General features: G+C 45.7%; 1 protein-coding gene across 1 annotated transcript in view; it reads right to left on the bottom strand.

Annotated features, from left to right (window-relative positions):
• Nucleotides 1-2,062: 2,062 nt before the first annotated feature.
• Nucleotides 2,063-21,913, bottom strand: part of LOC115330400 — a 41,139-nt gene continuing 21,288 nt past the window's right edge. The window contains exons 5-7 of the mRNA XM_042293938.1: nucleotides 8,664-8,765; nucleotides 8,408-8,572; nucleotides 2,063-2,382 (exon numbers count right to left, since the gene is read on the bottom strand). Coding sequence (XP_042149872.1) covers nucleotides 2,063-2,382; nucleotides 8,408-8,572; nucleotides 8,664-8,765 — 587 coding nt within the window. The remainder of the gene's footprint in view (nucleotides 2,383-8,407; nucleotides 8,573-8,663; nucleotides 8,766-21,913) is intronic.

Genomic DNA, 21,913 nt, shown 5'->3' with positions numbered 1-21,913 from the left:
CCATTTCGGGCTTAAAACGAAACCCCATCTCGAGAATTATACGCTTACAGCGTTATTGTATTTTACATCATTGATTTTACGAAGAAATAATTCGCCAGTTTAAGAAAACCAGCTTCCTAACACGAAGGTTGTGCTCAGTTGGCATTTGAGGCAACGAACACGCTTGCATCAATGATAACTGGTTGCTATGACGGTAACCCCCCGCGTATTCCTTCTCTTCCTCGCTTTAGAGTGGCCCCGATGGCCTTCTGTTTCGGCCATGCGCAAAGAGCGCTGAGGCCTTCCTAGTCTAGGAGGTGTTGCCTGACCCCTGCTCTAAGGTAAGCAGCGGGAAGGGGTGGCCGCCGTCGTAGAAGCAAATCTCGCGCCTCCTTGCTGCAGACGCGACACTCCGAGAGCAATTTAGAGGACTGCCACCGGTGGCGTAAAAAGTGCACAAACATACGGGTTATCGATCTGTCGATTTTCCTTTGGCGTGAGGAATTCTGACGGAAGCAAAAGCGCATCATCGCAAAAGACGCAAGAAGCCAGACAAAAAGATAGTGCCTAATCCCAAAAGAAAAGGACGATGCCACCCCACCCCCGCATCAACATGCTATGATCAGACAGGGCAAGGTAAAGGGTCCAATGCAAGATTAAACAGATTATTGACACGTTTTCTTTCTTCTTTTTGTTTCACAAAAAAAGAAAAAAAAAAGAAAAAATGTTTTAATTGCACTAGCGAAGGCCGATGAGCAAAGGAGACAGAGTAAAGCCCGGGGTGTATACCGATTTAGGGTTGGACTACTCGACACTGCAAGGCCCTTGCTGCTTACTGTATACTTTGCGGGACGAAGGCGTCCGGTTCGGTGTGCACGGATAAGCAACCCAGTATAATAAAAGATGTTTCAGTTCACTTGTGCCGAGACTTAAAGGAAAGCTGGTGCACGCTACGCTTGTTGAACCAATGCAGTATTGTTCATAGTCCTCTCGTGCAGCTCCAGATATTTCTTGTGATACGCTAAAATCGCTGATTAATACTAGCTAACTTTTAAACTCATAATTTGTACGCAAACCCCGCTATACGAAAGTTTTAGGGTGAGTTGAGCCCATCCTGTCATTTCCACAAATAAAGGTATCCTTCATGGGTATATTCATGTTTGGCTTTAAAAACAAAAGCTCGAAGATCTTGTGCTAGATTTAAAACATTCCATTACCGTATTTTACGGAGTATAGTCTGCACCCGTTGCATAGTCCGCACTTAGTGCCTAATCCGAAAGTAAAAATGATCATACAGATCACACCTTGACAACTACCTGCTGCATTAACTCGCAAAGAAGCTTGTATCACATATAAATCACTATTATTATACTCTGTTACTCATAAAAAGCCTTCGCGTCTTGTCACAGTGAACATTGTAGAAAAATACAAAATCTTGTATGGTCCGCACAGGGTAAGATTTCAACTTTTAAAAATGTATAGTCCGCCGAGTATAGTCTGGACAATACGGTAATTACCGGCTGGCGAACTGCGATGGTTATGAGTCATGACCTTAGTTCCGTAAAATAAACGTTCAATAAAAAAAAATCGCCCATGTATTTTTTATTCGTTTTTTTACCGCTTGAAAACATTAGACACGAAAAGGCTACCTTAGCAAAAACGACACTATGGAGACGTTTTCAACGCACCCTACAACGTTCGTATTGAAAGGATGCGGTACAAAATAATATTTAAAAAAAGTCGGCTAGTTTATCTGCATTCATAGCCAGTTTGGCCAATTAAAAAAAGTAACTTGATTAGCTCAACTGAACAATACTGCGTTTGTTTGAAACGTGTAGTGCGCACCATGTTTTTAAAGTCTCAGCGCAAGTTATCTAAAACACCATGCATGTTTTTTTCCTTTTCTTTTGCAGCGAGAACAAAATGAAAGCTGTGATTTTTCAAAGGCATTTTATTTCCAAGGATGAAAGACACTAGACAGTGGCAGACTTTTTTTTAATGTCAAGTTTGCGTACACACTGATTTTCCTCACCACCCGACGTGCAATTGAGAATCACGCCTGTTAATTCTAGGAAGTTGACACTTATTGCCCTGTTAGTGAGGTATTACAGGTTATCGGATCGTAAACTCTCAATACTGGCTTTCCACAGGTTATCATGAAGGCGAGAACGCATTCGAGGGAAATCTGTTTCAATACGATGTCTTGAAACCATCTTTCAATGCCATCTTTTATGAAAGCGTTTAGAAGTTCTTCTTGACCTTTCGTCGGAGTGCAGTTTTCATCGATTCCCACTGTCTTCTTATGCTCCTCATACAGTTTTTCTTCTTCTTTTTTTATAATCTCATCTTTCAAGTCATCCACTATACTTTTCAACTCAGATTTTCTCAGCCACAAGTCGCATCCTATAAAATCGGCAAGATACCAATTAATCGCGAACATCGTACAGACAGTTTTGGGCGACTGTGAAAGTACTTAAACGTGCGGAAGCAAGTGACTCCAAATGAAAACGAAAATCAGTTGCGGAGCGGAGAGCCGGTGTAAGTTAACACTATAAAATAAAAATGTCAGTTGTCAGTCAGCGCTTGTAGTGTGTACTACTCTTGTGTCTGTCTGTTTTTGTTGCTGTTTTTTTTTCGAGTTTTCTTTTTCTTTCTTTAGTCGCGTCGTCGCACAAACCGTTACTAAGTTAAACAAAGCTTAGATAAGCATAGTGTTTTCTGTTATGTCTTTAAACCCCGGACCCGAGCCGTTTAACCACACACCAAAAAATTAAATAAAATACGAATATCTCATTGAATGGGTATCAATTCTTTTTTGAAAGAGAAAAGCAAGAACAGGTTTTGAATATTTTTTTTATAGTTAAAGCTCAGCTGATTATTCTGACACAGCGTTCCGTAAGTGTCCCTGTTATATCTTTAAACATTATATGTTTAGGTATTCTTTATATATTTATTTGTATTGTGTCCAGAGACAACCCAGGCCTTAGTTCTGGTACACACTCATACACACACATGCACGTGCATGAGAAAAAAACAGAAACTAACAAAACAGACAGAAAAAGCGAACACTGATGTTATCATATGCGGATGATTTTTATACTTTTCAGACACAACTCACTCCCGAAAATGTCAACCACCGCATTCAGTGCAAAGAAATACCTTTAAATTAGTAAAATGTGGGTAATTGACACATGTCTTGCACGTAGAAAGTGTTGTGGTGAGGACAATTTACGGGAGGTAAATCTAGAGAAAGCAAAGAAATAAGTCTGGGGCAACGTACTCTGCTATGTGCAGTTTAAGACAAAAAATACATAATCTCGAAAATTCCGGCGCCAGTATTGGCAAGTTTAGCCGAAGTAACGTTGACTAGTAAGCTACAAAAGAACCGGGTGCCGCAATAACAGTCGTATTCTACATGTGCCAACTTTCTCTGCACAGGTTCTAGGCTAGCAGGGCTGGTTACTCCCAGACAGTTCGAAACTACAGAAACAAACTTTAGTTTCGATTGAACAACAGATGCATAAAGCCTGACGAAGCATGAAGCCTCTTTAAAATGACGGGTCATAGCGAACACAAACCTAAAAGTCACAAACAAGAACTAACCGAATTTGGCACATGATATAACTAAGGGAGGAATCAATATAATCTCCTAAGTCATGTACACAATATTCACGTCGCAACGGTTGATTGTCTTGTTTATACAAAAAATTAAGCGCACATTTCTTGCGTGATAAAAAAAAAGTGTTTTACTATTTAGACGTAATTTTTGTTGCGCACCATGATGAGATAGCAGATATGCCCTGCAGCAGTTCACAATCAAAATGTGATTTGGGTTCGCTTGAATCGTAATATAATCAGCTAACTGAAGCAAATTCGAATGTTTTACGCAAAGAGAGATATCATTGGAAAAATGTTAAACGGCAAGGGTCCTAGAATAGAACCCTGAGGAACGTGGCGTTCCTCAGGGTTCTATTCTAGGACCCTTGCCGTTTAACATTTTTCCAATGATGCCTCTCTTTGTGTGATCTGGATAACACAGTGTTAACACGGGCGTTATTAATGCGCGAGGAAAGATATGATGAAACCACGAAGATACCGGCAAACACACCTCATATTCCGATAGCCTGTTCACACATAGATCGTGGTGCACAAGGTCAAATGCTTTGGTTAAGTCAAATTAAATGGCATCCACCTGCCCATACTTGGCAGCTAATGAGGCCAACGTCACCCAGTCTGCTAAGTTAATTTCTACTGTTACAGACTTAACAAAACCTTGTTGCAATTAATTCAATATTTATTTACAGCAACTAGAAATCTGCACTTCTACCACGCTCTCAGGCAGTTTTGAGAATGTGGTAAATATACATGATGTTTCATTTTAATTTAATCAGATACCAATAGACATGAAAGGTACACTAATGCTGTTTTTGCAGATAAGTTTTAAAATCAGGGGGTCATATTATACGCTCCGTGCGGGAACTATAGGGGGCGCTTTGAAAAACGCGCGTAGCGCCGCTGGCGGATGAGCTGGCGTTCGACAGTGCGGCGCGCTCAGCAGCCTGCGGCGCCTTTTCGCGTGCGAAGCTGTGGCGGCGGAAGCGCGCACGGTCGGAACTTTTGCTTTTTTAACCGATAAGTTGAGGGTGACGTTGCATGGGTGCTGGGGCAGGTTTAAAAAGCGCATTTAGCTGTTCTCCGCCTCTTATATATTGAGTTTGAGTCGTTATTAGTGGTAATTTCTTTGGTTGCGGTTGATAAAGGGGTTTGAGAAATTTTCCGAAAAGCAAGTCGGACGCCACCATAATTGCTCTCAGTGGGAAATTCGTTTTGCTCTTCGCTGCGAACGTAGGACTGCTGGACTGCTGGGACGATGATATTTAGAGGCAAGTGAGATGTTCACTAAGTTTGTGCACTAAGTGGACCAAGTTTTAATCAGACAGCATGTGTGAAAGTTATGGTTCGAACGAATAAAGGAATAAAGCTGTCAGGAATATCCAATATTGAACCCAAAATGTTGTCTTCTTGGAGAGGTTCTTAAACATGACCGTAACTTGACACAACAGTTATAATACCAAAAACAGGTGGCATAGAGGAACGAGGTGGAAATTTGGTTTGGGCGGCGTAGCTGAAAGGCAAATGGTTTTGACCGTGAAATGACTCTCAAGAGTATACCACGCGCCGTGGGAGATGGAGACTTTTCAGGTAGGAAGGGACTAGTGCACTGTACTTCCAATTGGAACAACTTGACGAAAGGTGGCTTCAAAGCCGAGAAAGCCAAGTTGCCGGCCAACACACGGTTCGACCGTCAAAGGCTTTTGCGGTGCTGGTGTGTAGTAATCTGGTTGTGCGGGGTGCTGATTTTCGGCACACAAGTACTTTGACAAGTGTAACTTGACAAAACACTTATTATATCTAAAAGAGGTGGCATAGTTTAATCAGGTGGAAATATTTTGGGGCGGCGTAACCGGTTTCGACCGTCAAAGGCTGTCAAGAGAATACCACTCATCTTGGCCGGGAGGTGCACACTTTACAGGGGAGAAGAGTGCTTAAAGTTCCCGAAAATTGACGGGGGTCCCTAGAAGAAGGTAGGGGAAAAGGGGGGAGTTTTGATGGAGATGGTAATAGATGCACATAAAATAAACCCCATTGCTCACTCCGTCCACGCTGTACCTGCAAACCTCAACCCCAAATGTTACATCCTTAAAAACAAGCTATCTTATTGCAAGGTATGATTTTGATTTCACTAATTGTGGAACTGTGGAAGAGGGTCTCAGACCATCCATTAAAATCAGGGGAGGGGGGGGGGGGTCCAGACCCCATGAGGCCCCCCGACCTTTAAGCCCTGGGTAGGAAGGGACCAATGGACGGTACTTCCAGTTCGAATAACTTTGCAATAAATGGCTCTAAAGCCGAGAAAAAAAATTGTTGTCTACAAGACTCGGGCTGTCAGCGTTTCCACATCTAAAAGGAGGCTGATAAAAAAATAAAGCACACCACATAAACTTCCATACTCAAATATAAATTATCCAGTGATTCCAAGTTTCATTGCAGTTTTCCTTAGATTCACATTTGTCTCTTTTTGTACCGTCCGAATCTTTCTCCATGAAGTACAGACCGCGTGCCATACTGGTCCGGAAATATCATCGACACGTACGATGGGGACGAAACTTCTTTCGAGGGACTTCCTTCAAAGAAATTCGCACTGCATACTGGCGGGTGTGGGATGGCATTTCAGTTCGAGATGATATATTGCCGCGCGCAGGGCTGAGAAAGCAACGCTCGATCACGAACATCTAGAAATTTCTTTTATTCTTGTTCCAGACGTAACTTCTATCGTTTATCCCTGCTTTTGTTGTTCCAGAAAGTGCGTGTTCATTGTCGCCCCGAGCGCGCTACGCTCGAACCTTCTCCGCCGAATCTTCGAGATAGTGACTCACCTTAGATAAGAGGCCGCCCGCGACCTTGTCGAGTCAGTTTCGCCCCAGCGTTCGACTGTGCTGCTACGCCGACTTCGACACCCGCGACGCTCTGTTATCTTTGTTCTCCTTTATTTTTGGCACAAGTTCGCCCCATTAAACGTTTATTTCTTCCTGTTTATTTCCTTTTATTTTGGTCACCACCCGTGACAATACGTAGGCGTCACTGGTACGAAAACAAACACAGAGCGCAAAAGCGCAAAGCGGCAGTATAGAATATGTCAGCCGTGCCGACACAGTGGCAGTCATGATAGGGAAACCAAATTTCTCGCGTCGTACGGCTGTACGGCAAATTTTTTGCTGTCCCACAAATCATCGGCGAGGTGAAAAACTGTGAAACATCGTCCCCACGAGATACGACGCACAACTATTGGAGCACTTAACGACGCAGCAGTTCATGGTGTTAAACCAGCGCAACCGCACCGCTCCGACTTCAATGCGTACCAATGTACGCGGCGTGGTTTCGTTTCGCCGGGGCTCTCACTGCCTACCTTCGGTAACGGCCGCGCGGCGGCGCGCCGGTCGCGTCGCACGCAGTGTATAGTGGGCTACCTGTCATGATAAGTCGGACATTTAACTAAAACTTGTTACATAACTTTTTAGTTGGTGAAATTAGACGTATGGTTCCAATGGGAGACTTGCTGTGGGTCATTAAAGGCTACTAAATTATAAAATTCTAGGATTTAATGCACATGTAAAGTGTGGAAGTGCGCTAAAGTTAGCACTCGTGCAACCGGCACAAGGCTGGCGGTACGAAACGTGGATGACTACCATCTGCGCAACACAGGAACAAACTTTAGTATATATCATTTCACGTTGGCTTCGCAAAGAGCGAAAACTACGGCCCGCTTGAGCCAATCGGAGTGACGGTGGTGAAGCACGTGACAGCCCTTAAGAAGGAAAAAAGGGAAACAGAGTCACCCGAGAAGTTGGAGAGGAGAGGAAGAAGGAACTTCCCTCTTAACCCGAACCCTCTTTTGTGTGTCCCAGACGCCGTTGTTCTCCCCCTCAGAAATTAGGCCGTCTCAAAAAATTAGTACAAAAGCGGCTTCCCCCTCTCTCTTGCTCATGGCTTTGAGAACGCTGCGTGCAAATAGTGAGTTAGAGTATAGTCACGTGCCTTGCTCTGACGCGTTGATTGGTTCACTCGGGCAGTAGCCTTAGCCGTTTGCCAAGCTATGGTTAGACAAGAATAGATGCAGATGTTTTGGTCGCCGGGAAGCTCAGACGGCCAATGGTGTTCTCTTCCTAAATTAAACCTTCATATTATCGTTGACCTGGGCTATTCACTTTTAGGTATTTGTTCCAGAAGCGATGCATAAAACATCTATTATGTTCTTGTTGTTGTTTTCTACTAGGGCCCACCTCTCATTCTCAATTATCTTGCAAGTTTCCCACTCAGCACGAACTTACGTTGAAATGAAGTTGCACTAGCATTTTGAATGTATTTGAAATCACACACGGCACCAGCAGTATAAGACATTTCACCAGAGTCCTGCAATGTCACCATCTGCAATCATAACTGAACAAACTTTGATTGCGCACGATACTGGGCATTGTTTGGAGAACTCGTTTTTCGTTGAAACAAAACTTTGGTACCAAGAATACCCCTGTTTTGGTTAACATATGCACATGTGCCATCCAGGCATTGAAGATTACCAACGGGTTTAGACACGACCTCTGTAAACTGAACATACCGCAAAACGTAGAGTTTATCTTACACTAGCAGGACGCGTCTACGCGCAAATCTCAATTAAAACATCCGAAAATAAATCCTTCGCAATACACCTAATGAACAGCTCGTTTTAGTCAAGATTGCAGCGCCAAGCAAGCTTAATTTGGGTGTTTTTTCTTTTGTTATAAAGCGTACTGTAGCTGCTATACTTATCATTTAAATTAGCAAAAAACAAGACAATGTGACATTTGTCTCGCTAAGGTATTAATGAACTTACCTCCTTTGGCTGCGGGATTCCTAAGGATATAACATTGCGGCTCGTTGTATACGACATACATGTCAGCATAGTCAGCTCTTTTCGGATTGTAGAACAATTCATCTAGAACATTCCACGTAGAATAACCATAGTCTCGTGCACTCAGCCGAGGATTTACAGCATTTCCTGAGTGAGAAAATCATTTTCGCAATTCAAATTGAATACACCACTAACAAAAACATGCTCCACGCTTGTCCAGAATTAAACTTGAACTCACCTCTATCAGGAAAGGGAGTACTTCTGAAATAAGAGGTGGAGTTATCCCACAGAGTGTAGGTGTAGCTTCCTGGGGGAACCGGAGTAGCATTTGGTAGTTTTCCTGATTTTGGGGTACAAAAGCAAATTAACGCACTTTTAATATAGTTTAGACGATTGGGCATCTGAAATCCTCCAGGGCTGTACGCTAATCCTGACCTGACAGTGGAGCGAAGCAGTAAAGAAACTAATTAAAAGGATTTGAGTTACTGTAGTTAGTTACATTTCTTTAACTAAACACTTTTCAAGTTACAATAAAAGTTTAGTAACAACATCATGTAAACTAACGCTTTTAGGGACATTTAGACCGCCTGCATAAATTGGTTTCTAATCGCGATGCGACTTCTTACAGAGGTGCAAACAGGTAGTGGAATTTTACAGCGAAAAACAAAACCAGGAAATAATCCTACCTGGTTTAAAAGGAAAAGAAAAATCTGTTCCGGGCAATCTAAGCTGTCACTTAGCAGACGATTGCACGCGTAGAGATAAGTGCTGCCTACAGATGGCGTACGCCGCGTCTAGGGAGCACCAGCCGGTTCGAGTTATTTTGCGAGATCGTCTGCTATCAATCACCGGCAAGCGCTCCCTTGACGCGGCATACGCCATCTGTGAGCAGATCGTCTCTCTAAGTGTGCATTATCTCTGAAGTGTCGGCGTAGATTGACCAGGATAGGTTTTAAAGCGCAGCTCTTAGGCGCCCGTTTCCCCGTATAGTGGCGTCGCCGTTGGTGTCACCATCACCGTAACAGCCACGCTAAATTTAGCGGGAAATTGAATTGGTGTTGAGGGCATGTAATGTCTGTTTTCCCGCTAAACCTAGCGGAGAAACTGAATTTGTTTATGGGTGACGTGACAAGAAGTCTTGTGACGTTATTTTTCCAGCTAAATTTAGCGGGGAAACTGTGGGATGAGGGGAGGATATAGAGGAGGAGGGGAGGGTACGCAGGAGGAGGGGAGGAGGAGAAGAGGAGGAAAAGAAGAGGAGGAGGACGCGAGGAGAAAAAGAGGAGGGGAGGGTGCGAAGGAGGAGCGGGGACATACCCTCCGCTTCGTACACTCTCGTCCGCCCTTTCAAGATCTGCGCTCTAATTTCGCATTAGAGATTTGTAAACGTCTTTCATTTTTTGTTTCTTTTCTTTTAAATGAGGTAAGTTCGTTCCTTAATTTTTTTTTACTGCCTTTCACTTTATGTTTGCACCTTTCCAGTAAATCGCAGTGCGATACATTGATAAATTGATTTTTCGGAACGTCTAAAGTGCATTAAAATCATTAGTTTACATACGGTATAAATGCAACTTAAAAATTTTTGTGTGACTGGTAATTTGGCTTAGATAGAGTTACTTTCCAAATTTTCACTTTTGAGCATCATCTCCGAGCACTTCGAATTAGTGGAATCACTTGTCGATGAAATTGTTTGAATCATTACCGGGTTGGCTTTTCATGACACTAGAATTTGTTAATTTTGAGCCAGACTTGATTGAGCAAGAGCAGCACTTTTGGAATGGAAGCAAACGGTTAGCACTTTTGGTAATTAAACTTATGAGGCGATCGTCTGAAACAGGCTAACATATGACAGCAATGTAGTAAATACCGCCAGTACGATGAGGGTGAATGTAACCTGCTAAAACCTTTTCGCTGCATGTGTCCTCCAGCGGATAAAAAATTTACAGATTATCGCGATTGAAATGGAACCGGTCCGAACAAAGTTTGATGCAAGGGTGCAGGCGAGCTGTTAAAGAACTTACATGTTTAACCCTGTGGAGTGGGAAAACAGAGGGATAGGACAAGACGAATCTCCAAACACAGCTGAGGTTTATTTTACGAACTATTTAAAAAGAGGAAACTAGATGAAAGCGACGACGTCACGCGTACCGAACCAAGATACGCGTATCCAGGGTGAATATCAACGCCTAAACAAGATCCCCCAGCAAAGAAATGATATATTGCATCGTGATACGAACATAAAAAAACTGAGGACCAAGTGAAAGGGAAACACCGAGTGACCACTAAGTAACAAAAGGAATGAGGTCAACCAACTCCTAACAGAGCCACAAAAAAGAAAAAATCGTAGATTAAGAAACGCTTTCATGCTAATGTCTATACTCTAGAGAAACGAACTTGTTTCAAAAACAATCGTTAGCCTATCCACCATCACCGAGTCTTTCAGTAAACGTTCATAACAAACCCTTTCTCTGTGGAGCTCTTCGCCATTTTTCTAAACAACGATTCGCTGATGATTCGCTAATTCTGAAGCCACGGATTTCTGCTTCACCGTTCGTTTGTGTTCAGTTAACCTGTCATTAACATATCTGGCCGTCTGACCCCTTGGCAAGAACCAAATCCACAGAAATCTTGCACACTACACCCAGATCACAATCCACGGGAGGGTCTCTGGTTTTTGTTACAACCTGCCTTCTGTGACAAAAAAGGTGTAAGCCGGAAGTGCCGATAATTGTGTTGAAAAACAGCTGTCACACTAAATTTCTTCACTAGCGCATTAAGGTTATGGGAGACATTATAAAAAGGAGGCACACAAAAAAACCTACCGTAATACCCCGAGGGATAGCCCACCCAAAGTCGAAAGCAAATCGGGTGGAATAAGGGGTGGGCTAAATTTAGATGTGCGAACAAAACAAGTTTAAAAAAATGCTACTTTTAGATTTTGGAATCTACGAAACCTGTAATCGCAATCGAAAAGACAACTCTCCTTCCCAGTGAGCAATGTTCGCTTATATCTTGCCGTGGCTAAGTAACACAATTTCGGCCGAGGTCATGATTGGCCAAGACCCTGCAATTACTAGAAGTGGGCAATCTCTCGGCGATCTTGAAAAAAAAAAAAGAAAAGATAGCAAATTGTGTCAAAAAAAGTTCGAGGTAGACCTAGGCATTTCCTTATGAGTTGTGAATGCGAAAGCATGCAAGCCGCTCGTCCGCTCCCTTTGTCGTCTGCTGCGTACTAACGCGCACGTGATTCGGGATCTCGGAGGTTATGAAGCAGGGGCCGATAGGAGCCCCGTCGACGTGCGCCAGCCAATGGAACCGAAGGCGAATCGCTCCTACTGGGATCGCGGAAACCAGGAGCCGTATTCGCGCTTCAAACTGATGACGTCAGCTCGCTCCATGAGACAGTGAAGGCATTCGCATTATTAAGGGTGCCTTATCTTTCGGGGGTGGCGCATCTCTCAAGATCTTACGGTATTTTTTTCTACCCCGACGCCTTTTGGTAAGTTACAAATGGTCAGCAACCGACGGATGGCCGAAGACACGAACTTCCTGCCGTTGTCCGCGAGGAACAATCTACGAAGCTGCTTTAGCGATTCTACGCCTAAACGGTGAGTGCCAGCAAACTTTGTTGAATTCCTTAATACTGACTTCGAAACTCTCCGCTTTACAATTTCAGAATGACGACTTAACCCAGAGTGCAATCAATGACTTCCCCACTTTGTTTCCCCACCATCCAGGGTTCAAAATGTCAGTTGAGAGCCGATAGTTTTTTTTTAGAACTAAACGACACTTCGGTAATCACAGCACTGATAGCCGCATGTAATCTGAAAGTTTACAAGTAACTTCAACGTGAAACGGAGCCTCCGGTAAGAGTCAACAGAGCGACAACCGACGTTTTAATAGGGGGCCTAGATCATTAAGGGTTCCTTGGTTTCGCTAAGGTACCTCGAGCACGTCTCCGACTGGTGTGTTTAGCGTCCTATTCCGCCCATACATCAAAAGTAGTCCCAAAGTGGCAAGAAATGACGCCACAGAAGCCGGAGTGCCCTGCTGTTGGATGTCCCGATCCTTGCGGTTGATCGTAGAAACGCTGGCGAGAAGCACGTGCGAGCGCGAGTGCCTCTGTCGTCGCGGCGTCCCGACTTCTGGCTGTCGAAGCTTCCGTGATCTGGTACACTGGAGAGCGACCTGGAGCAGAACAGGCGTCCGCCACACCCAGCACCGCTGCTGGGACATCGCCAGGGTCGCGGCCGGCGACAGCATGACTGTTGTATGACGTCATCAGGCAGAAATCTAGGGACAATTCGTTTAGGACGCGCTAAACACAGCAGTTGGAGACTCGTTCCAGACACTGAGATGGCACTGGATATCTTGCTGAAACGGTGAAGTAATTGCGATGCAACTTACTTTCATTTTTTGTAAACTAAATTTAACGAGTTACAACTGTATGTGTGTAATTGTAATTTAAATCCACTTCAGCTCAGGTAACTGTAACTTCATTAGTTTTCATGAGTAACTTTTACAGCTCTGCAGTGAAGCTATTTTGATCGATGGTAGCACCATTATAGGCTAATATTAGCAGGTGCCACCAGGCGGTGGCGTTGTCAGGGGAGGGGCTTATGGGACTTCAACTTCCCCTCCTCGCCACCGGAACATTCAGCCGACCTATACACCTTTCCAAAAAACGCTCCTAGGCCACCGCCATGTTGCTGATGCTAATGCGACTGGTGCGACTCTCCCAGCTTCTATCAGTTAGAAATGTTCTGCCACTCTCTTGGACTGGGAAGACCCGCTCATCGCGGTTCTCTACCTACGGTTTTGCGGTTTTGCATTCGATGTTTTTAAGCCCCTCTTGAAAGTTTCCACTTATTTTTTTTTATGCGTGCTGCGTACCCTTTTTATGTTATCTTCCATTGTCAGAAATAAGGCTGGTAGGTGCCTGCTATTCAAGCTTTTCTTCTCGGAGTTCATTGGAAACGAAGGAGGTGAAGGACGCCGAACGGCCCTCGACGTGACGTCGCGAGCATTGTTCTCGCCCTTCCCTGATATAATCAGAATCCCCTGTCATCTCCGAAAATTGTTGTCGGGGTTTGTGTGGGAAACGGGTTAATCGCATTCGTTGCTTTACTTTGGTGTTATTGTAAAAAAAGGAAGCGAAGCTCTCACCAAAACGTGCCCCGAAACAAACTCAATTTGGCTTCCGTCTGATCGTCAAGATGTGACTGTCGTCGGCTGGGACTGTGTTATTTCAGATCTTTCTTATTTTCTGATGGCGCGCATCGTGTGGTACGTACAATATATTATTCGAATGTTAACACTTGCTAAATTGTATGTCCGTGTCCTGTCCATCGGTAAACACGTTATTTGTGAGCGTGAAGAATGCATCCCTTTCGGCTATCTGCTGTTGTAAAATATTTTCGACAGCTAAGCACTTTGTCATTTGACATGCGGCGAATCGCGCTCGCTGTCAATACTTATCGTAAGGAAAACAGCAAAAAAACGAACTACGCATTCGAGTCGCGTTCGTTCTGTCGCGCGGGTAGCCAACAAAAATAGTTTATATATTTTATTGTTTTTTGATTTATTTTCAATTGTGGTACAATGCTTTCTCAATTACCTCGGGAAAATACATGCGCCATTAAACACAAAATACAGCGGGAAAAGACGAGGATTTACCCGCTAGCAGTGTTTGAAACTGCGCCTTTCGAAATCACAGTCCACTCGGTTAGGGTTAATAGGGACGCCGTTGAGAGTGTACACTCTAAGAAAGGAGGGGAGTTCGAGGGAGTTCGACGGCGTGACAACACCCACAGCGTGCACTAGCACCCCTTCGGAAGGAATATCCTCTCTCAAGTAGAAGGAGCGAGCAAAGGGAAAGAGAATGGGGTGCTACAAGAGTCCTCTGGGGATTCGAGAGGATTATGGGCAGGTAAGCCTGCCCTCGGGCCAGGCTTCCTTTGCGAAGGGGAAAGTGGATGACTATACTCCGCTTCACCTTCAGTCCGACCGCAGCGGACTCTAGGAGTAATCCCAGCCAATCCAGCGTGGAGAGAGTGTCATGTGACCTTGAGCTCCCTGTGTCCCTCTGCCCAACCGGCAGGTCACGCGATTTTCTCCCGACGCTGGATCGGCTGGGATGGCCTGTGGCGTCCACTGCGCTCAGACTGAAGGTGGAACGGAGTATAGCCTTGTGAAAGTTAAATTCGACCCTGGAGTTTATGCTTTTACTTTACTTCTTTTTTTCTTTTTTGCTTCATAGATTCTTTGAAATTGTTGACGTCCCCTTTTTCTTCGTTTTTTTTTTTTTTTTTACATTTTCTTATTTACTTTCAAGTTCGAGAAGTTACCTGACTGTTCCATGGAGGGCGCTGGCGGGCAGGTCGACATAGAGTTCCTGTATATGCTACCTACGGTAGCAGAGTTGCGCATTCAGCCTCGGCGCGTGGCCGTAGAGCCGGCTTTCCCGCACGAGATGGATGCTTTGCTCCTCACGTGACTAAATTTGGCGAATAGCGGCGCCGCGCGCGCCGCCGCGCATGGAAAACAGGAGAGGCGGAAAAGGAGGCGGAAAGCAGGGAAACATACGCCGGGGCAAGAGAAACGTCGGCGGAGCGACCGTAAAGGTGGCTTTCTTGCACGTCACCGGATGCTTTGCTCCTCACGTGATGGATCTCGGCGAATAGCGGCGTGGCGGCGCGGGGAAAACAAATGCGCAACTCTGGCTCCCGTAGGGAGCCTATACAGGAACTCTAGGTCGACACAGAGCCGTTTATCGAGAGAGTTTGGCCATACATTGGTTTGAATAGGCGAGCGTCTCGGGGCCAACCACGGGCCACGAAACAGCCCCTAGCGGTGGTCGTGAGCTCTAAATTTGTGACACGACTAATTCAAGCCGTTTAGCGTCGCTAGAGTTAAAAGGTGTGACTCTCAGTGACTGAAAACTTTGTGCGTGCGAGGTGTTCGTCACGCCAGTATTCAAGTGTAGAATAAACGAACGTGCGCTCCAAACCAGGGCCAACTTGCTAGAAACAACGCCTCAACTGAGACGGTGAAAGAAAGCACTGCCAAAGCCAGCGCACGAGCCGAGCGGGACTCCGCGTCTCCAGACGCTCGCGCGCCCCACCCTTTGCACTGTTTTCTTTCCGCCAGTCACAGGACGCTGTTCTAACAAGCCATCAGCAGTGCAGAGAAAGGTATGGGCACGAGCGCGTGGCTTTGGAAAGTGGCTCCTATGCACGAGTTCTTGTACAAACAAAAGCGTTTTGCTGAGCTAGGTTCACGCGCCTGTACTTTTGTCTTCACTGCCGACATTTGTGAGATGGAGCAGAGGCCGAGATTGAACGCCTCTATTTCACGCTTTGAATGTCGTTTGCAATATTGTGACGTCGCGGTCTCCTGATTGGTCGACACTGTGTCACAAATTTAGTTTATGCCCTAAGCGCGGGGGGAATATTCGGCGCTGGCGGCGGCCTTTGCTCCGCCTATTGGCCAAACTCTCCCAATACACGGCTCTGGGTCGACAGACCGACACACCATGCTGTGGCTTACATTTTGCGAGTTCGAGTTTTTACAAGGTTATGATTGGGCATGTAACCTTCAAAGGAGGTTTAGATCGGTTTTGTTTAGGCTTCTGATACAAATGTTTTTGTCGCAGGTCTGATTCGGTAAGATAGAGGACGCAAACCAATGTGAGACAATCTGGGTAGCTAAAACGAAAATAAAAATATCTCGCCATTAATTTGTTTAGCGGTGGGAGACACTGAAAGGTGCAGCCCGGTGACAACAAATTTAGTCAGCTGCACGCGCTGGCGACCGAAAAACTCTTAACTTAGGAAATATATAGCAAAGAGATAAAATCGCGGAGAAAGCGTGAAGACAATATTTATTCTAGAGTTGAAGTTCCGCGGGCACAACGTCTTTGCGAACTCTCAAAGCTTAACCAATATTAAATTTATGCCGCGTTTTATATATCGTACAAATAAATTGCGAAATAGAAAGCCCGTGAACATACTCATTCGAGGCACAACTTTCCACAAAGTTTTTGTTACACAGCGCCCTAACTCGCTCAACCGAAGTTACTAGTGCTGGGGAGTCAGGGCATCGTCGGAATTTTAGAGCGCAGCTCTTAGGGGCCCGTTTCCGGCTTGAGCGGCGTCGGCGTCGCCGTCGGCGTCGCCGTCGCCGTTGGCGTCGCCGTTGGCGTCGCCGTTGGCGTCGCCGTTGGCGTCGCCGTCGGCGTCGCCGTCGGCGTAACCGCGCGGTGCATCATGGGAAATGTCCCATAATGCACCGCGCGAGCCCCCCACCGGGGTCACGTGACCTCGTCGGGGCACGTGACCCCCCCGAGGTCACGTGACCCCCCGAAGTCACGTGACTCCCCTGAGGTCACGTGACCCCCGCCGATGTCGCGTGACCCCCAATGACGTCATCGTCACTCATGACGTCACCGGCATCCACATCGTCATCATCACTGATGACGTCATCATCACTGATGACGTCACCGGCATCCACATCGTCATCATCACTGATGACGTCACCGGCATCCGCATCGTCATCGTCATCATCACTGATGACGTTACCGACATCCGCATCGTCATCGTCATCATCACTGATGACGTCATCAGTGACGTCACTGATGTCGTCACCGGCATCCACATCGTCATCGTCATCATCACTGATGACGTCACCGGCATCCGCATCGTCATCGTCATCATCACTGATGACGTCACCGGCATCCGCATCGTCATCGTCATCATCACTGATGACGTTACCGACATCCGCATCGTCATCGTCATCATCACTGATGACGTCATCAGCGACGTCACTGATGACGTCACCGACATTCGCATCGTCATTGTCATCATCACTGGTGAAGTCATCAGTGACGTCACTAAAGACGTCATCGGTACCCGCATCGTGATCGTCAATGATGACATCATCAGTGACCTCAGTGATGACATCATCGGCATTGGGGTCACGTGACCCCCAAGGTCACGTGACCCCCCAAGGTCACGTGACCCCCCAAGGTCACGTGACCACCCCCTGGTTAGTTTAACCCCCCCCCCCCCAGTGCCCTTCCCTCCTCCTCCTCAAGAGCTGCGCTCTAATTCGGCGTTACAGGGAGTTGTAAGCAGCTTTCACTTTTTTCACTTGGTATGACGACCCTTCTGTTCGCGTTAGGATATTTTAGAGTAAAAATTTCTGGGAGTCATTTTTTTTTTTTTCATTTTGTCAGTTTGAGAAGTTTCTTGACTGCTTCATGTACGGCTCTGGCGCACTGCCTGATGGGCCGAGACGCCATTCCGTAAATTACATTTTGTGTGTTCCAGTTTCGACAAGCTTACGGCCCTGCCGTAAACTGCGAGCGGAGTTTAGGTCGATTTCGTTTATTATGTCCCTGTTGTACGAGAGATCCGTCCGAATAGAGGTAACAATACAACGTGAGACGGGTTGGGTGGTGGATCGAAAACAAGAATATTTAAAGGGGCGATGCAATGATTTTAATGCTGAAGGAATTTGTAGCTCGTAATTTTTGTATCGTTTATCTTAAAAAGAAAGATAAAAATCACGTCTATTTTTTTTATAAATACCGCAATTTCGTTTCGTAAAATGCAAAGCAAAAAACGGTAATATCTCGGGTATTTAAACCACGCGCGGCGGCCGGTGTGACGGATATCTGGGTACATCTGGGTGAGTCTTCGTGACGCCATCTGCATGAGGCGCACAAAACCATTCCCTATGATGCTGTGGTGAAAGAATGCGAACACACACACACGTTCAGACACAAAAGGGAAGATGAAAGAGGGCTCGACCTTAAAAATACTATTTACAGAACCCAGACAAACAGGTTAAAGCTGTGCGCCTGTTTTTATGCGAATGACTTTGGTGTAGATACCTGTGTCTATTTCGGTTTTCAAGTAGAACAGGATGACGCCATTCCACGCGGGTACGAATGAATGGAAAAGGCTCACCTTGAAGAATCAGTTTGTTGCAGGAACAGTGTCGTGTATGAAATATCTTTAGCTTGTGGGTCTACGTATATAGGTCAAACATAAAGACGCATTAACGACAGATTAAATGAGCATAAAAGGAATGCCAAGACCAATACAACGGCCTCTGAAATAGCTAAACGTGTTCATAAGCAACTCTAAAGTTGTGGTTGGGGCCATTTTTAGGGAATAAAGTGTCCAAAATGCAAAACATTACTTTTTCTTTTTCTGCATGGTTGTGTTTTTTTTGTTTTTTTTTTGCTTCACGATTCCGGGATCTGTTAGGGCTTGTCTCTCTAAGTTTTCGATGAGTCATGGCTAGGAAAAAGGCTTATAACGTGGGGGCGCGGCATGCAGCACAGGGAAGGCGCTCCTCGACGATAGAAGGTGGCCTGCAGGCGAGCATTCCCCAAGAGAAACAAAGGGCCCGAGCCCCGCAAGTTCAGTCTTCCCAGCTTCTCAGGCGTTCATGTCCGCCCACCGTCTTTTCTGCGTCCCGTTCAATATTATAACGTTAACAGAACGCCTTTCCTCATCGGGTCGGGAAGCAGGCTGCTTAAGAATAATCCCTAAGTCACATTAACTAGGAACCCATCTCTAAGTTTGGCCTTGACAACGGGAAACCTTTTTGCTGTGGTGTTGCAACCAAGATAAGAAATATGATTATTTTTAATTATTAAAAATTGCAATGGTTTCAACAGTTGTGGGCGTATTCCACAGTGGACCATTTTATAAAATCGCCGGTGCAAGAGATAAATATGTATACAGTACGTGTTCAAGCGAGCGCGGGCACTCCCTCGATTATGAAAGCTAGATCCCATTGGCTCTATTGAGCTGCAGTGACCCCCAACATCCCTTTGTGCCAGACATGTGCAAATTACTCAAAAAAGGTAGTTAAGTTAAGTTACTGAGTATCGACGCCAAAAGTAATTGGAGTAGAGTAGAAATTACGCATTGGTAATAGTGATTGAGTAAACTACTAACTACTCTAAAAAGTAGTGAGTTACTTTCAAGTTACCTTCGAAGTTACTTTTTTATATTTTTGTGGTGGCGAAATGAACAGCAGTTTTGATCAATGAAAAACCCTGCGAGCCTAAAATAAATGCAGTCTATTTATAGCTTGCGTTTTCGCCAAAATAGTTTATTCGCTCGCAGAAGCAATTGACTTTCAAAGTTCTTGATAGGACAGTTTTCCCCTTTTCCTTTTAAAGACGTCCCCAGCCAAGCTAAATAGACGTTCCACCGTGGCACTGAATGGAACGACAGCGTTGAATTTGAGAAACAGGCTGTGCAGGGTCGAGTAAGCGAGTGTCGGCATCTTAGGTGTCCATGACGAAACATGTGAGGTTTGCCTCGGGTAGAGGGTCTTTTATAACAAACTTTCCTCCGTCTTTCTTTTTTCTTCGTCAAGTTGAGATTGTTATGACTGGCCCCTCTTTATTCCGACGTCGTTCTGAGAGTACGCTGAGCGAGTGCAGAAGACCGTCAAGGGTTCAAGTCTCGCGCCACGACGATGAGGTCATCTGCGCGTCCCGTTGTAGTGCTAGTGCTACGCTACTGAAAAAAGAAATATTTTGGTCTAACAGAAGATGAACGGAAGTATACTTCGCCGCTGACGCCGGGTTCAACGAAAGGATTTCCCAAGGGTAACTCGCAATCCTCGCCGGCGTCTACAATATTCTGACGCGTCTGAAATCTTTTTTAACAAAGAGGAGGTCTCCCTGGCGTGGATGGTCGGAAGGACATGAAGGATTACGTGAACAAGCATCGTCGCTCGTATACACGAACTCATCTCTGTAACGTCACGGCGCGGTGGTGGCGCGTCGGTCGCACTTCCGGTCTGGGGCTGTGGGCAGAAGTTCCCATGCCAGACGTGTATTCCTGCGTTGTTTTGAAAGGGACCAGACAAAAACCTGCCTCTCGTCAAAACGCCGGGACTGGGGCCGAACCAAAAGTGTCGAGAAAGGTTTGAAGGTCAGTTTTCACGCGCTCGGTATGTCCGAGAACGCGGATATGTGCTGTAAAAAGGGAAAACCAGACGCCGTTGGACCACGATTACTTGGGCGGGAAGCACTTTGGGTTGAATTCACGGATACTTGTGGTCATCAGATTTATTTGTTTTGTTCCAAAATGAACTCCGGAAAACCGTCAAGTTGTATGGACCACCTGCGGACTACGTTCAGTGCGTCTTCAAGTTCAAACGGTCGCCTAATCGTTCGAACTGTCGTCTGCTCTTTCAAACGTCTCTGCTTGTCGTCTGCTCTTTTAGAGGACACCGGCCCGTAGACCAAACGTGGGCCCGGTACTTGCAAGCGATAAGAATTAAGTGCAGGCCTTAAAAGACTTAAAAGACTTGAAGGTTGGTAAGCAGGCTCGACGTAAACAGTAGATACAAGGAGATGTTGATCATTGTTACCAGTGGCCATCACCGACTTGTTATGCCTGATTCACTTGGTTAGATTCTGCTTGCGATTTTCAGTATCGACGTCGACCATCTCAGCTACGGTTCACGCTTTTGCAGTTTGAGCGACGTCGCTACTGAAAATTGCGAGCGAAATCTCATCATGCGAATCAGGCTTTGGCGTACGTTCTGCGGCGTCCACGCGGAATGAATCGCCGCATGTCAGATGATTCACGCGAAGTTTTGCGGTGTAACGAGCCTCGTTAATTTCGCTGACGCTGCTGAAGTAGTCAGACATCGTTAGGAGGACGTGGAATCAACAGTTCCAACGCGAAAAAGAGCGCGGGGACTCACACCGGCGCCGACAACATTGCATTTCAATGGTTTGTTTATGGGCGACGGCGAGCTTTTTGCCCACACCCCCATCGCGCATGCGCGGCGCCGGTGGCCTCCGCTTGGGGCGCTCCGGGCGCTCCAGTTTGTTTGTAAACATGAGTTGGTGTATACAGTTGCAACTGGAAGCGGGAACGTGCTTCCATGAACGGATTATCCGTGCCAGGGTTTGTGCGCGGGGGAGTCCGGCTTTGCAAAGGCGTATGCACTGACGACAAAGCGACCATGGGAACAGGCGCCCAGCTGCGAGGTCAATCCAGTGGCGCCTCCCGTGGAACCTACCGCTTGAGTCAGAACTCATTAAAGACAGACAACCACTCTCGGAGTGCCCCCGTCTTTCACGGTTGCAGCTGGAAACGCGGCGCCTGCGTGCATTACCGGATTAGGTCAATACCCGACCAAGGCTTGTTAAGCATCTCTTCCTGCATTCGTGCGTGGGGTATTATGTTTTGGCTGCTCGTCGCCACCTTGAACCAAGGACGCCTTCCCGAACAAGGGGGCTCCATGTTTCGGAATGCCTCTTCATCTGCCGGCGTCTTATTCATTTCTTCGCTCAAACCTTCGTGATGGGCAAAATTAGAACTATATAATTTCGAAAGTAGTTAGTAATTTGAGTAGAAGTTACCTGAAAAAAGTAGTTAAATTAAACTACTAATTACCCAAATCAAATTGCAATTGAAAGTTACCAAGTTACTTAAAAAAGTA

This window comes from Ixodes scapularis, unplaced genomic scaffold, assembly GCF_016920785.2.
Source record: "Ixodes scapularis isolate PalLabHiFi unplaced genomic scaffold, ASM1692078v2 PGA_scaffold5__190_contigs__length_132052651, whole genome shotgun sequence".
In the NCBI taxonomy this organism is placed as follows: Eukaryota; Metazoa; Arthropoda; class Arachnida; order Ixodida; family Ixodidae; genus Ixodes; species Ixodes scapularis.
This window is presented reverse-complemented; position numbering and strand designations above follow the sequence as displayed.